The 15,098-nt window shown below is 39.5% G+C and overlaps 2 protein-coding genes across 2 annotated transcripts in view; one reads left to right on the top strand and one right to left on the bottom strand.

Annotated features, from left to right (window-relative positions):
* The window catches only part of LOC113546280 (zinc finger and SCAN domain-containing protein 5A), a 9,868-nt gene extending 2,957 nt beyond the window's left edge, over nucleotides 1-6,911 (top strand). The window contains exons 2-4 of the mRNA XM_026946050.3: nucleotides 2,989-3,113; nucleotides 4,149-4,263; nucleotides 4,346-6,911. Coding sequence (XP_026801851.3) covers nucleotides 2,989-3,113; nucleotides 4,149-4,263; nucleotides 4,346-4,929 — 824 coding nt within the window. The 3' untranslated portion in view covers nucleotides 4,930-6,911. The remainder of the gene's footprint in view (nucleotides 1-2,988; nucleotides 3,114-4,148; nucleotides 4,264-4,345) is intronic.
* Nucleotides 6,912-7,904: 993 nt separating this feature from the next.
* On the bottom strand, nucleotides 7,905-14,382 carry LOC113546278 (zinc finger protein 287). The gene is made up of 4 exons (XM_026946047.3): nucleotides 13,780-14,382; nucleotides 12,318-12,433; nucleotides 12,125-12,203; nucleotides 7,905-10,956 (listed from the first exon to the last, which is right to left on the bottom strand). The coding sequence occupies exons 1-4, from the start codon at nucleotides 14,036-14,038 to the stop codon at nucleotides 9,986-9,988; spliced, it is 1,425 nt and encodes a 474-aa protein (XP_026801848.1). The 5' UTR covers nucleotides 14,039-14,382; the 3' UTR covers nucleotides 7,905-9,985.
* Between the last annotated feature and the right edge of the window lie 716 nt (nucleotides 14,383-15,098).

The raw sequence follows: 15,098 nt of genomic DNA, 5'->3' as shown, positions 1-15,098 counted from the left end.
CTCATATCCCTCTTACAGCACTCTCATAGCACTCTTACAACACTCTCATAGCACTCTCATATCCCTCTTACAACACTCTCATATCCCTCTTACAGCACTCTCATATCCCTCTTACAACACTCTCATAGCACTCTCATATCCCTCTTACAACACTCTCATATCCCTCTTACAACACTCATATCGCTCTTACAACACTCTCATATCCCTCTTACAACACTCTCATAGCACTCTCATATCCCTCTTACAGCACTCTCATATCCCTCTTACAACACTCATATCGCTCTTACAACACTCTCATATCCCTCTTACAACACTCTCATAGCACTCTCATATCCCTCTTACAGCACTCTCATATCCCTCTTACAACACTCTCATAGCACTCTCATATCCCTCTTACAACACTCTCATATCCCTCTTACAACACTCTCATAGCACTCTCATATCCCTCTTACAACACTCTCATAGCACTCTTACAACACTCTCATAGCACTCTCATATCGCTCTTACAACACTCTCATATCCCTCTTACAACACTCTCATATCCCTCTTACAGCACTCTCATAGCACTCTCATATCCCTCTTACAAAACTCTCATATCCCTCTTACAACACTCTCACAGCACTCTTACAACACTCTCATAGCACTCTCATAGCACAGCACTTCCATAGCCCTCTCATACCACTCTTACAACCCTCGTACAAGCACATCTTATACTTGTAATAATGCCGGAGTGATTATTCTACAGAGACACAAATAAAGATAAAATTAATTTTAATATTTAACAAACACTTTTGTATCACTCTCATAACATCCAAAGCATCATATACTTCTAATAAAGCTGGAGTAATTATTCTACAGAGACACAAATAAAGGTAAACATTTCATTTCATATTCAAGGTGGACATTTCAATAAGACAATGTCAATGAGCATACAACTAAAATACCTCCAGAAGGCCATGCATGGCCTAGCCCATCTCCTGAATCACAGTGAAATTTTATGGAGGTTTGTTGAAATTTTGAGTCCATCACTGGGATCCTTGTAACCTTGTGGAATTAAAGATGATTTGCCAAGAGGACTGGATCAAATTGAAGCACAATCCTGCAAAAAGCATCTCAAAGCTGTAACTGGCAACAACAGCTTTACAACAAAGTACTAATGATGTTCCTCTTCTGGTGTCCATATGCTTTTATTTGCCTATCAATTTTGTATTTTGACTTATGAATACATACTTCTTGTTCATTTTTATAAGCATTAAGTCAAAAGACATTACGTGTGTAAATTTGAACTGGATGTATGCACTGGAAGTATATTAAATAACAAAAACAGAAGTATATGAATGCTTATTTCCTCTCACTGTATCTTAGACGTATAATAACACTTCAGTAATTATTTCGCAATGATTTAAATAAAGGCATTTTATTATCTGACATCCAACAGATTAAAAGTGGATATTTATTCCACACTGTCCGAGCAAATAAAAGCAAACCTAATTTAATCATTTAACCTTCAACTTTTATCTTAATCGCACATTTTATCTATCTTATCTTATCTTACACTTATATTAAAGCTCTCCGAGCAAAAGACGGTAAAACAAATTTTATTTTTTAATAATCAGCACCATCATCCAAGAACATCTTACTGCTACAGTATTAAAGTTAATATTGGAGTATTTATTCCACACTGTTTGAGCAAATTTTATTTTACCCTTACATTTAAGCTTGGGTATTTAATTATATATATATATATATATATATATATATATATATATATATATATATATATATATATATATATATATATATATATATATACAATGTCCAAAAAAAAAAAAAAAGACAGATTTTACTCTTTATCATTAAACACCATATCATTGATCTTACTCTTATATTATACACATTCTATTACACTTATTTTAAAATCTTACCATTCGTTGCTCAGGAAGCTTTAACTTACTGTATGTGTAAGATAATGTACAGTACTGTGCAAAAGTCTTATTCACATGCAAAGAAATGCTGTAGAGCAAAGAAGCCTTCAAAAATAATGAAATTAAACGTTTCTACGTTAAAAAAAATACTATAAAGAGCAGTAAACAGTAATAAATGAAACAGTCAGTATTTGGTGTGATGATCCTTAGTAGTCTAAGGTACAATTTGTGCAGTTTTATTACTAAGTGTTACTGAGCATCTTGAACAGCCACAGTTCTTCTGGAGACTTTGACTGTCACACTTGCTTCTTATTTCTGCAGTGAAACCCAGCAGCCTTCATTATGTTTTTTATCTGAAAAGTGTCTCTTATGTAATCTGCTAATTTCTTTACTGAAATACAAACATTTTTCTGCAACATTTAATTTTGTGCTGGAAAACTAATGTTTGGAATCTAAAATGTTTTTGTACTGAATCAATAATGTAGAAGTCATAAAATAAAAATCTATAACAAAGTTTGTACTAAAAAAAAAATAGGGCGCCTAAGACTTTTGCACAGTACTGTATATGTTCAAGCAAAAAAAAAAAAAAGTAAGATTAATTTTATTTAACCTTCAGCATCTTTATCTTAATCTTACACTATCCATCCTAATGTATTGTACAATGTCTGAAATAAAATTAAGACTAACTTTACTCTTTAACATTAAACGCCTCCGTATTACTCTTACGTTATTACATGTAATCTCACACTTATAATAAAATTACTTTTACCTGTATTCGATGCTGGTGTGGAGTGATATCAAAGTGATTCGGTGTCAGAATGGAGCTGCGACTGTTTTTTTTTTTAGCTCTGTGATGTCGTTTTGTCCGTTTTTATAGATAACTGTGTGTCAGACAATATCAGAAACACATGATCAATCTGTCTGAGATAATGAACAAGTCCACATGGCTGAAGACAGCCCTGTGATCGCTGTGTAAATCTGTAAACTGATGCTTGTGTACATTAAATTGCTTGAACTATCACTTAACGACTTGTGAGAATGAATAATCCTTTGTGTGGAACAGAAGCTGGACATCGTCCCACCATCGACGGCGTGTTTGGGAAGGAGTGGTGCATGGATCTGTGGAGAGACAAGGAGTCTAGTGGAGTACAGAAGCATCAGGGCCATGTGGACCCGTGTATGGTAGAGGTGTGTGTGTGTGTGTGTATCAGTCAGTCCATATTTCATTTCTGTTCTGTTCTAGCTCTCGGTCATGTAATTAAGCTGGAGTAATAGCATGGATTCAGTTTTTTTAATGAACATGAAATTACCCCAGTGTTTATTCATTTTTTTCTGGATGGTGGGCCAGTGAAACTGGTAGGGACTATAAATTTACACCATAACAATTAATCACAGTAGTGATAAACACAGTAGTCCACTGATCTGACTTTGAAGAAGCCGTTCACGTCACTGTAACAGTCATACCAAATTCTGAGCGGTGCAGCTGTCTGAGGGTGGAGTAGACTGAGGGTGGAGTAGACTGAGGGTGGAGTAGTCTGAGGGTGGAGTAGACTGAGGGTGGAGTAGTCTGAGGGTGGGACGTTGTGAGAGCGTTGCAGCCTGAGGGTGGAGTAGTCTGAGGGTGGAGTAGTCTGAGGGTGAAGTAGTCTGCGGGTGGAGTAGTCTGAGGGTGAAGTAGTCTGCGGGTGGAGTAGTCTGAGGGTGAAGTAGTCTGCGGGTGGGACGTTTTGAGAGAGTTGCAGCCTGAGGGTGGAGCAGCCTGAGGGTGGAGTAGTCTGAGGGTGGAGCAGCCTGAGGGTGGAGTAGTCTGTGGGTGGGACGTTTTGACAGAGTTACAGCCTGAGTGTGGAGCAGGGTGGAGCAGTCTGAAGTTGCCTGAGGGTGGGACATTTTGAGAGTATTGCAGTCTAAGGTTGGGGCAGTCTGAGGAATGGAGCAGTCTGAAGGTGTGGCAGTCTAAGAGTGGTGTAGTCTAAGGGTGGAGCAGTCTAATGAGGGTAGGGTGCTTCCTGGGCGGGGCTGTCTGAGTACGTATTACCTGTTTTATTTTCTTGCTAGTAATTTTTTTTAAAATGAGGTCACTTGTCAGTCATCCTCACTGCCACACGCTTGTCATAGGCAGTCTGAAGGTGGCACTGTCTGAGGGCGGGGCAGTCTGAGGGCGGGGCAGTCTGAGGGTGACGCTGTCTGGTTTAATTATTCTGTTTGATTTCTGTTTGTTAGTCTATTGATCTGATGGAAGATGAAGGACCCGACATGATCATCATCAAAGACGAGACGTTTGACGACGGTCCGGGCAAAAGCAAGCCACAAGCCAACTCGAGGAGCAGTGAGAAAGGTGCAGTAAATAGGAAACGTATAAATCTTATACTCACTGTTTACACTTTGCAACGTTCACATTTTACTTTACTGACGTACAGACCCTGCGTTCTCGAGTGTGGAACAGGACGTGGCTCAGAGGAGTGAGGAATTCCTCACGTACGCTGCGGCGTTAGACAACGCGCAGCCGAGACGCGCAGCCGAGCAGACGTTTGACATCAGAGCAGACCCGAGACCGTCTGCGCTCGGAGACACCGCCACGTCGTCCAACGTGAGCTCGGAGGAGTTCGGCGGATTCTTTCCTGCTAACATGCCCATGAACGCTCAGAAGAACTTCACAGCCGGTTCGGAGCAGAAGAAGTTTGAATGCGTGTTCTGCGGAAAGAACTTTAACTACTTAAGCTATTTAAAAGTGCACTTACGGACGCACTCCGGAGAGAAACCCTTCGGCTGTACGGTGTGCGGCAAACGCTTCGCTCAGAAGACGTACCTCAAAATCCACATGCGCACTCACTCCGGAGAGAGACCCTACACGTGCATGGAGTGTGCCAAGAGCTTTTCACAGAAGAGTTCGCTGAATATACACCTGCGCAGCCACACCGGAGAGAAACCGTACAGCTGCGTGGACTGTGGGAAACGCTACGCTTATAAACACGGCTTCAACATCCATCAGTGCAACAGCTAAACCTATTAGTGTTAACTCTGTAGCTAGGATATTCCAATAGTCAACACACACACTGTGCATTGTGCAGATCGGCACATAACACTCAGCTACCAGTTTAGGTAAACCAAGCTACAGTTACTGACTGCTTAAATTTATTGGCTCCCTCCTCTACCCTGTCCATCATTACAAAGGTACAGATGCTCAGCAGATGTTATTTGGGTGGTGTACATTCTTAGCACAGTATTAACACTGACATACTGAGGTAGGTGTGTGTGTGTGTGTGTGTGTGTGTGAGTGTGTGTGTGGTGCCAGTACGAGTGTATCAGGTACAGTAGTGTTGTTGTTGGTTTTTTTAACACCCCAATAGAATCTAATACAAAAAAATGCTTGATGGGAGCAGAAATAATCGGAATTACTGTATAAATATTGACAGGTCCCTGGAGGACTAGTGGTTAGGCCACAGCGCTCTCACTGCTGCGGCCCGGGTTCAGTTCCTGGCAAGGGAACCAGCCCCAGCGTGCAACAGTGCGCTCTCAGTGCTGGTCCCAAGCCTGGATAAAATTGGGGAGGGTTGTGTCAGGAAGTGCATCCGGCATAAAAACTGTGCCAAATCAAATACGTGGACCAGCGACCCGCTGTGGCGACCCCTAACGGGAGCAGCCGAAAGAGGAACAACAACTTTATACATATTGTCAACTTTTTTTCTGTTTAACTTTAGCTTCTAAGTAAGGGATGAAACAAGTTTTATGTGAGGAGAGGTTTATATAACATTTATGGAAGGAGTCTCCAGTGTCAGCGTATTGTAATAGTCAGAAAACGTTTTCCTCCATAGGAAAGTCTTCATAGTTTCTCAGTAACATGACAAGCTGGTTTTTTTTGTCTTATTAATTTTAGACGTGTGATAAAAAAAGAGAGGCTGGTGACGGAACGACTGTTTATAGCTGCTATAAAGGAAGCAATAACAGGAACTAACTTGTTTCACAGATGTTCCACAAGTATTAATCTCAACTATAAATGGATAAAAAGTATAAAAGTATAAAACATTTTTAATGGTTGGCGAACTCCTCTGTGGTAGAAGAGGAATAAAACACTTAGGGACGCGCTGTTATTGGAAAAGAATCAATTTCAAGGTGGTAACGGTAACTCCGCTCCATCAACCCTGCGTTGATTATTTTCCTCTAACAGCACAACAGAGTGCTTTACTCCTCACTTACATCATCATTACTGATATATTGCTAGGGCTCAGCTCCAAAATCCCTCCTTCTTCAGTTTTCCCGGGGTAGAGCGGAGGCTGAACCGGTGCAGAGTCACGAACAGGCTCCAGTCAGTAAATGTACCTGTACAGTGAGCTGTAGCGTAGGTATAAATGTAAGTTATGTGAATCTGATAAACTGGTAGCTCAGTGTAAAATCTCATTAAAAACACTAAAAAGTCTTGTGCATGTTGGTGAACTGTTTTCTTAGCATAGAATAAATTATTCTTGTATTATGATTTTTAAATCGTACCTTTTCTGTTGTCCATTTTTCCCCCCAAACACCACACAAGAATAAACTGTTCCACTAAGGACTAAATGTTCAGAAGGTGAAGATTATAATTATTATTATTTTTTATTTCTCCTGTTACATCTGATGTGTTTACTGAGTGAGTGAAGTTATTGTTATTCAGCATTTTGTACAGACTCTTCAGTATTTATTTACCCTGGTATCAGCTTTCTACTCATATTTCTTTCTTGGCTGATTAATAAATCATTCTTAGAAAGTTCCTGATGAATTCTCACAAGATTTTTTTTTTTTTGAGTGTTTTTTTCTGGTACTGTTTAATGTAATGGCTTCACTGTTCATCGTTCAAGATCTGAGTGACTTTATTTGTGGGGCTATAATTCCTTCATAGTTTTGATTTTTAAAATGACTAAAAATAAATACAAATAAAAATACTGTTTTTTAAATACTTCCGATTTTTTATGTAACTTTAAGAAGTACGTTTTTAATCTATTTCAATTTTGTATTAACTTATTTTTATTGCTTTTTTAAATTATTTGTACTTGTTACACAAGTAATTAGTTGTTTATTACTTGTGTTTTCAAATTAGTTTTTAAAAAACCTATTTCTATTTATTTCCTTGTTTTTTGTTGCTTCTGTTTTTTTTTTTTTTTTAAATATCTTTTGATTTTAAATTTCCTTTTTTGTAAAAACATCTTTTTTTCATTAGTTGTTTTTCTTTTGTTTTACAAACATTTTTAAGTACTTATTAAATTACTTTTCATTGGTATTTAAATTAGTTTAATTACAGCATGGATTTGCAAGTTAATTTTTTTTTTAAATACTTAATTTTACATTATACACACATTCACATTATACAAGGGAGAGTCAAACGAAAACCTTAAACGTGTGACAAAAATTAGACTTGACTCCCGTTATTTTCTAGAGGGATCCAGGCGCTCTTTAAGCAAGCTGGAAGTGCTTGTGTTGAACGAAATGGAGATTTTGTAGAAAAATGACATTTTTTACGACAACTATTTGCAATAAACAACACAAAATAAAAAAATAAGTTTTCGGTTAACTCACCCTCATAAAATTGTACAACTCTTCAACTCTCTTCCTGAAAGATTAGGAAAAAAGGAGATAAATTCATACCTGCATTTCATTAGGTAGATTTGCAGGCAACATTACTTGTGATTTTTACTGTTCAATTCTTTTTTTATTTTAGATTTTTTCTGAAGTTTTTTGTTAGCTATAATATTTCCATGTTGGTATCAAGACAACTGCTACTCAGAGCACACACACACCTTTACTATTAACAAAAAGAAATGTGATTAAATGGCTTGAGTCTAAACAAACGAATCAGATCAGGTCACTTGCAATGTGGACAGTCGAAAAATAAGTTTTGTGTTGCTGTGTGGAATAAACAGACATACTTATATATATATATATATATATATATATATATATATATATATATATATATATATATATACACACCACACACACAGTACTGTGCAAAAGTCTTGGCCCCCTATATTTTTTTTTTAGTACAAACTTTGTTATAGATTTGTATTTTATGACTTCTACATTATTCATCTACATTATTATACAGTATATACTTATACATCATACATTATCAGTACAAAAACATTTTAGATTCCAAACATGAGTTTTCCAGCACAAAATTAAATGTTACAGAACAATGTTTGTATGTCAGTAAAGAAAGCAGCAGATTATATAAGAGACACTTTTCAGATAAAAACATAATGAAGGCTGCTGGGTTTCGCTGCAGAAATAAGAAGCAAGTCGACAGTCAAAGTCTCCAGAAGAACTGTGGCTGCTTCTGCAAGATGCTCAGTAACACTTACAGCTCATTTCCTTATAAAACTGCACTAATTGTACCTGAGAGTACTAATTTATTTTTAAAGCAAAGGGTCATCACACCCAGTATTGACTTTGTTTCTTTTATTCCTGTTTACTGCTTTTTATAGTATTTTTTTTAATTTAAACATTTAATTTCATTATTTTTGAAGGCTTCTTTGCTCTACAGCATTTCTTTGCATGTGCCTAAGACTTTTGCACAGAACTGTATATATATAATTTCTTGAAGGTATGTAGAAGGTGCTTCATATCATCATCACACTGAGAACAACACACCAGATTTTTCTAAAATACATCATATATTTGAGGTTGGTACATAAAATCCATACTACTGATGCAAATTCAAAGTTTCTTTTATAAGTGTAGTTTGAGATTAACTATTGACATATGAACTAGAAACGAGATGCTGAGATTAAAGCTTTATGCCTGGGCCACACTATGACATTTATACCATCCTAACTGACGTTAAAAAGTATGAGAGATGCCAGATATGATGACATATGTTTTTTTTTTTTTCCTGGATCATCCTCCCAGAATAAAACACCACACGCTTTCAGGTTCTGCTCAAGAATAATGAACTCAGATCGTAGAATCTCATGGAGTTCCTCCTGAACAAACAAGATTACAGATGACTAGAGTTTAGCTCTCACTGATTATATTGATCACGATAGAACACGAGCCAGTGTTCACGAACACTCCCTCATTGTTGAGTGGTGAACATGGAAAATATTTATTATTTATGATTTTAAACTGGGGCCATGACTGGACCGTGTAGATCAGAGGAGTTAAGATCTATTCGGCGGCCATCTTGGTGCTACTCTCGAACAGTTCTGTTCAGTTTCTATAAACCAGATATGATGTTTCGAACACAGATTTGAAGTCAGTGTTAAAATCTGTGAGCAAGTAACATGAGATCTATGGAAATGGCAAGCGAAGCACCCTGTGTTAATACCCTAATAGGTTCTGCATGTCTGCTAACCAACAAGGTGATTGGTTCGTTACTGAGAGGCGGAGCTTATGCAATACAGCTGCCAAAGGTGGAGACAATGTCTCGGAGGATTGTGCGAAGACAAAACCACCTTCGCAAGTTAACAAGCTTCGTACTGGCCCTCGCTCAGGAGTGCTTAATGTGTAGACGACGTCTACGAGGATTACGCAAAAAAAAAAAAAAAAACACTTACAAACTCCATACTCTCTGCAGTTATGTATTGGTGGTTGCACCAATCACAGGCTTGTCTTTGACACATGACCCAATGAGCGAAGCCTACACACGACGCTCCGTGATTACGTCATGTCGTTCGTGAAAGCCAGCTGAACATTGTTTCTGCAGGAAGTATTTTTTGCTTTCCACGCAGCCCAATTCATATTTCTGTTTATACACACACTCCACACCCACAACTGTTTAAGACCAGCCTAAAATCAGGACGAAACGGCTGCAAGAATCAGCCTGATTCTCTTCTAGTGTGGCTCAGGCATTAGTTACACAAAATTCTCACATTAGCTTATTTGTTTCTTGTAATTTTGGTGTTAAGAACCTAGAAAAAACGCTTGAAAAAACAAAGTGTTGAAAGACTTGAAAAAAACTGACAAACAGAGAAAGACAGTAAGTGAAATAAAATTTGATTAAAAAACTTTCTTTCCAGAGATGAAATCAATACAACAGTTTTTTGTCGTACTGCATGTAAAAAAAAATAAAAATAATAATAATAATAAAGTCACTGCCATTTTTCAACAGAGTTCCTCATTCTGCCGTTTATCTTGCTATGAATAGCCAGGTGGTGAGTCAGGTTGCCTTTCTGCGTGAAGCTTTTCCCGCAGATGGTGCAGATGTACGGCCGCTCTCCCTTGTGGATGCGCTCGTGAGTGGTAAGGTTTCCTTTCTGTGAGAAGCCTCTTCCGCAGAAGCTGCACGTGTGAGGCCGTTCTCCCGTGTGCACGGCGTAGTGAACCTTCAGGTTGGCTTTGGAGTGAAAATATTTGCCGCACATCTCGCAGCGGAACCTCATGTCTGCCGTTTTGGCAGGCGTTTTTTCCGGAGGCAGACACTTGTGAGTTCGAAGGAGGTTCTTTTGCGGGAAGACGACTTTGCAGGTGCGGCACGCGTGCGCGTTCTGCTTTTGGTGACTTTTCATGTGCAACGTGAGACCGTTCCTGCGCAAGAATGTCTTCCCACATTCGGGACAGGTGAAGTCCGTCTTGCCCGAGTCGTCGCCTGGACCGGGTTGCTGATGTATATTGAATCTGTCGAAGTAATTAAAAATGTGACCGCTACCTCCACCTGAGCCGGTCATATACTCTGAATCGGTTAAAATGTCCTGCTCCACCTCCTGCTCCACCTCATCCTGTCTCTCAAATACTGCGGCTTCTCCTCGTTCACCCTCCATAAACTCAATGGGCATGCAGTGCTGCTCAAACTCCAGCTGACCTTCTTCCTCAACATCATCATCGTCATTGTCATCATCATCGCCCGACACTATGACATGCTGAACAGTGCCATCCATAGATATGAGCTTTGTTGCGGCGGCTCTCGGCGAATCCGGCGCCATGGTGTCGACGTCGGATGTCTCCGGAAATCCTGCAGATATGAAGTGTATGTCGTCGTCATTGGCGTTGTCATCAGCCATGTCTTCTGAAACGTCATGACGATCTGATGAAGCGGAGGTCGTCTTTCTTCTGCGCCTTGATGCTGTATTGGGGTAAAACAGATTAATCGTTAATAATTAATCAAACATGAACGTTCTACCTCAGCTAGCACAAGATAGAGCAGTACAATCAGTTCATTCTGGTATGAATGGTTTTTTTGCACGTCAGTGTAATGCGATTGGCCAGGAATTTAGCACATGTAAATTTTTTTTGGGTTTCTTTTGTGTGGTTTTACAACTGTAAGTCACACAAAAGCATTTTTATTGGAGAAAATACAAAATGCTACAACCGTTAACTACAGGTAATGATGGTGCCAAAATATAAAATGTAAATGTTTAAGTTAAATGGCGAAACAGAAAAGAGTTGGTCTTATCACCACAGGTTCGAATCCCAGGAATGTCACGGCCAAACCATGGCCAGGAGTCAAGAGAGTAGAGTCAAGACTGCTTTCTGGGTAAGAGGGATGGCATACGCTCTCGCCCCTGTCAATCACAGCGACACTGGCCAATCACAATGCTGCTGTATGATAGGAAATAGTGAGCCAGTGGGGAGAAATTTTTCACTTATAGATCCATGTTCTAGTTTTAGGATAACAAATTATTCCTGTTAATGCATATTTAAACTAGTGAAAGGAAAACAAACTGATTTACATGTACTCTATACATGCATTTCGTCCAGTGGGGAAGAGTGACGTATGTTTAATTTCACAGAAACTGCAAATCAGCTGGTGTACGTCAACTCTGTGGTTGTTTGGTTAAATGTGACCTCTGTGCAAATGTTATCAGACAAAAAAGACGAATAGTGAAAATGAAGTCCATTTCACAACGTCATTTTGGTGTGAATCGTCGGAAACCTGCATTCCCGTCAGTATAACGCTGACCCGTGCTTCACTTGGACTTTTAATTGGTTTGCAAAGTAGGTGTGAAAGCCCCCTTAACCAAAAGAGCATTCTTTTGTTTTTAAACAAATTAAATTTAGAAAATCTAGAAAAAAGACCTCATGGGAGCTAAAAATCATCCATTTTATTGAACTCAATTTTTTTATACTAAGCACTCAAGATTAAAACTGATATTAATAAAAGAATTATTTGTTAATTAATTATTGCTCAGGATTTTTTTTTGGTCTCAGGCAACCTTATGCTTGTTTTGGGAAATTCCTGTGTAATTCAAACAGACTGAAAAGTTCCGAATGATGTTTAATTTCCGTCTTACTTGGATGGATGACGCAGATTTCCTGTTCAGAAACCTCCTCTTTGATGGCACGCACATTGCTGTCTTCATCGTTTTCAGGCTACATCAAAGAAGCAAACAGTTAACACACTTAACTTCACTCAGACATCTTGTTTTTTTGTACAACAATACGTGTGATAAAGAATACAGTTTAAGTAAAGGCAGGAAGTGTGACCTCATCAGACACATCCGGCTCCACCTCGACCGCCGCCTCTTCTGTCCTGGGCCTCCTGTCCCACAGACTGGAGCACCACTCCTTCCCGAAGATGCCGTTAATGGATGGTGGAGCGACTGATGTTTTGGAGAAAGAGAACTAGATTAATACGATGTTTGTGGACTTTGATTAGAAAGGGACCACCAGGGGATCGTCGCTGAGCAGATGTTATCTGGGTGATGGATATTAGTGCAACATTCACATTAACACTGACGTGGTAGCGTGTGTGATGCTGGTATGAGTGTATCAGGTGCAGCATGAGCATTGATGTACTTGCGGCACTTTTTTACATGCTCCTTCCTTATTGGGCACCTTGTAGGTTTACAGTTAGAGACTAAAGCTCATCTTTTTCATGAACAGTGTGTGTGTTGATCGAGCTCCAGTCTGTTTCAGTGTTGCCAACTTGGGGACTTTGTAGCTCGATTTGGTGATTTTTAGATCTTAGTGACTATCTATGTTTATAACAACCAATCACTGATCACCCTAGTCCTTAACAACCAATCACTGATCATCATTGTCCTTAACGACCAATCACTGATCATTATTGTCCTTAACGACCAATCACTGATCATCATTGTCCTTAACGACCAATCACTGATCACTATTGTCCTTAACAACCAATCACTGATCACCCTTGTCTTTAATGACCATTCACTGATCACCGTTGTTCATAACAACCAATCACTGATCACCCGAGCCCTTAACAACCAATCACTCATCACCATTATTCATAGCAACCAATCACTGATCATCACTGTCCTTAACAACCAATCACTGATCACGGTTGTTGTCCCACTTGCACACTTTTGTTCTTTGTTTTAAACTCTCTTCTTGGCAATATTTTCAGTTTTAAAACCAGTTATTCCAGCAGTAACCATTTCCTTTGCGTCTGTTTCTCAACTCACCACCACTGCTTCATTTTGTCTGTGTTCTTGGTGGAATTTTGTAAATACCTAAATAGTTTGCGGTGTCATGATAAAAGACGACTGTTCTTTACGTCTTCTGAAAATCTTCCTTTTTCATGTAATGTGTTTTGATATGCAAATGATTATGATGATTTAATGAACATAGAAATTACCATGTGACGTCATCTGGAGACTTTTTTGAGTATGCACTACCTGCTTTCCCCTGAAAAGATCTGTGCATGAATCTACAGTCTGGGCTGGAAACTGTTCTACTGTATCGACAATTTATAGGTCATCATAAAACAATCCCACAAGTAGCTTGTGCTGTCTTCTCTACTTTATTACTGACTTTTATCAGAAAATGCTTCGAGCAGTATATGTTGATAGGCATATGTTGAATTGCGCATGCGCAGTAAGACGTCTGGAAAGTTAGGAGGATTTGTCCTGACCTGTATGACAGATGGGCGAGATAAAGCACTAACTGGGCGTGCATGAGCAAAGAGAAAGGAAAGTGGTACCTTCTGATGTCTGGATGCACACAGACCGGCAGCTCTTGCGCGGAGCGCGCGCTCCCGCTTTCCGCAGAGTTTCCACTTCGCTCTCGAGCACGCGCATTTTGTCTCCCAGAGCCGCGTTGTCGTGAAGCGCGCGCTCCAGCTCCAGTCGTAAAGACGCCAAGTCGCTGTCTACGATCTTGCAGATCTGCCTCACGACCGCCCTGCTCATGATCTCCATGATGGAGTTCAGCTGGGTTTGAAAACAACGCGGCTCGGCCATGGCGAGAGAAAGACTCGCGCCTTTAGTCTCTCAACAATAAATCCTTTCTTTCTTTTATTTTTTAGCCGAAAAGAGAGGAAAAACGAGCAAAAAATAAATAAATAAACAGTGCAACAAACTGAGCCTCACTCGCAGCTAAAACTCATGATAAAACCCCGGGTTCGATAAAGAAGGAGATGCGGAGTTACGCCAGACTGTATCAACAATAGGAAATAAAGTTGATTTCACTTCCGGGTAGATTTTGATATTTTGCTTCCAAAATAAAAGTCGTAAATGAACGGTAATTAAAGATAACTCGACCCTTTTTTAGCTCGTCGTTTTAGAGAGGGGTTAGTTTTTGGGAAGTGTTTTGGTGTTTATTTGGGAGGTGTGGTGTTTTGGGAGGTGTGTTTTGGGAGGTGTTTGTTTTCAGGAGGTGTGTTTTGGGAGGTGTGTTGTTTTTGGGAGGTGTGTTTTGGGAGGTGTGTTGTTTTGGGAGGTGTGTTTTGGGAGGTGTGTTGTTTTGGGAGGTGTGTTTTGGGAGGTGTGTTTTTGGGAGGTGTTTTGGTGTTTATTTGGGAGTTGTTTTGCAGGTGTTTTTGTTTTAGAGAGGTGTGTTTCGGGGAGTGTTTGTTTTGGGAGGTGTGTTGTTTTGGGAGGTGTGTTTTGGGAGGTGTGTTGTTTTTGGGAGGTGTTTGTTTTTAGGAGGTGTGTTGTTTTTGGGAGGTGTGTTGTTTTTGGGAGGTGTTTTGGTGTTTATTTGGGAGTTGTTTTGCAGGTGTTTTGTTTTAGAGAGGTGTGTTTCAGGGAGTGTTTGTTTTGGGAGGTGTGTTGTTTTGGGAGGTGTGTTTTGGGAGGTGTGTTGTTTTTGGGAGGTGTTTGTTTTTAGGAGGTGTGTTGTTTTTGGGAGGTGTGTTGTTTTTGGGAGGTGTTTTGGTGTTTATTTGGGAGTTGTTTTGCAGGTGTTTTTGTTTTAGAGAGGTGTGTTTCGGGGAGTGTTTGTTTTGGGAGGTGTGTTGTTTTGGGAGGTGTGTTTTGGGAGGTGTGTTGTTTTTGGGAGGTGTTTGTTTTTAGGAGGTGT

The sequence above is a fragment of the Pangasianodon hypophthalmus genome, chromosome 23, assembly GCF_027358585.1.
Source record: "Pangasianodon hypophthalmus isolate fPanHyp1 chromosome 23, fPanHyp1.pri, whole genome shotgun sequence".
Lineage (NCBI taxonomy): Eukaryota > Metazoa > Chordata > Actinopteri > Siluriformes > Pangasiidae > Pangasianodon > Pangasianodon hypophthalmus.
Note: the sequence above shows the minus strand (reverse complement) of the source record. Positions and strands in the feature narration are given on the sequence as shown.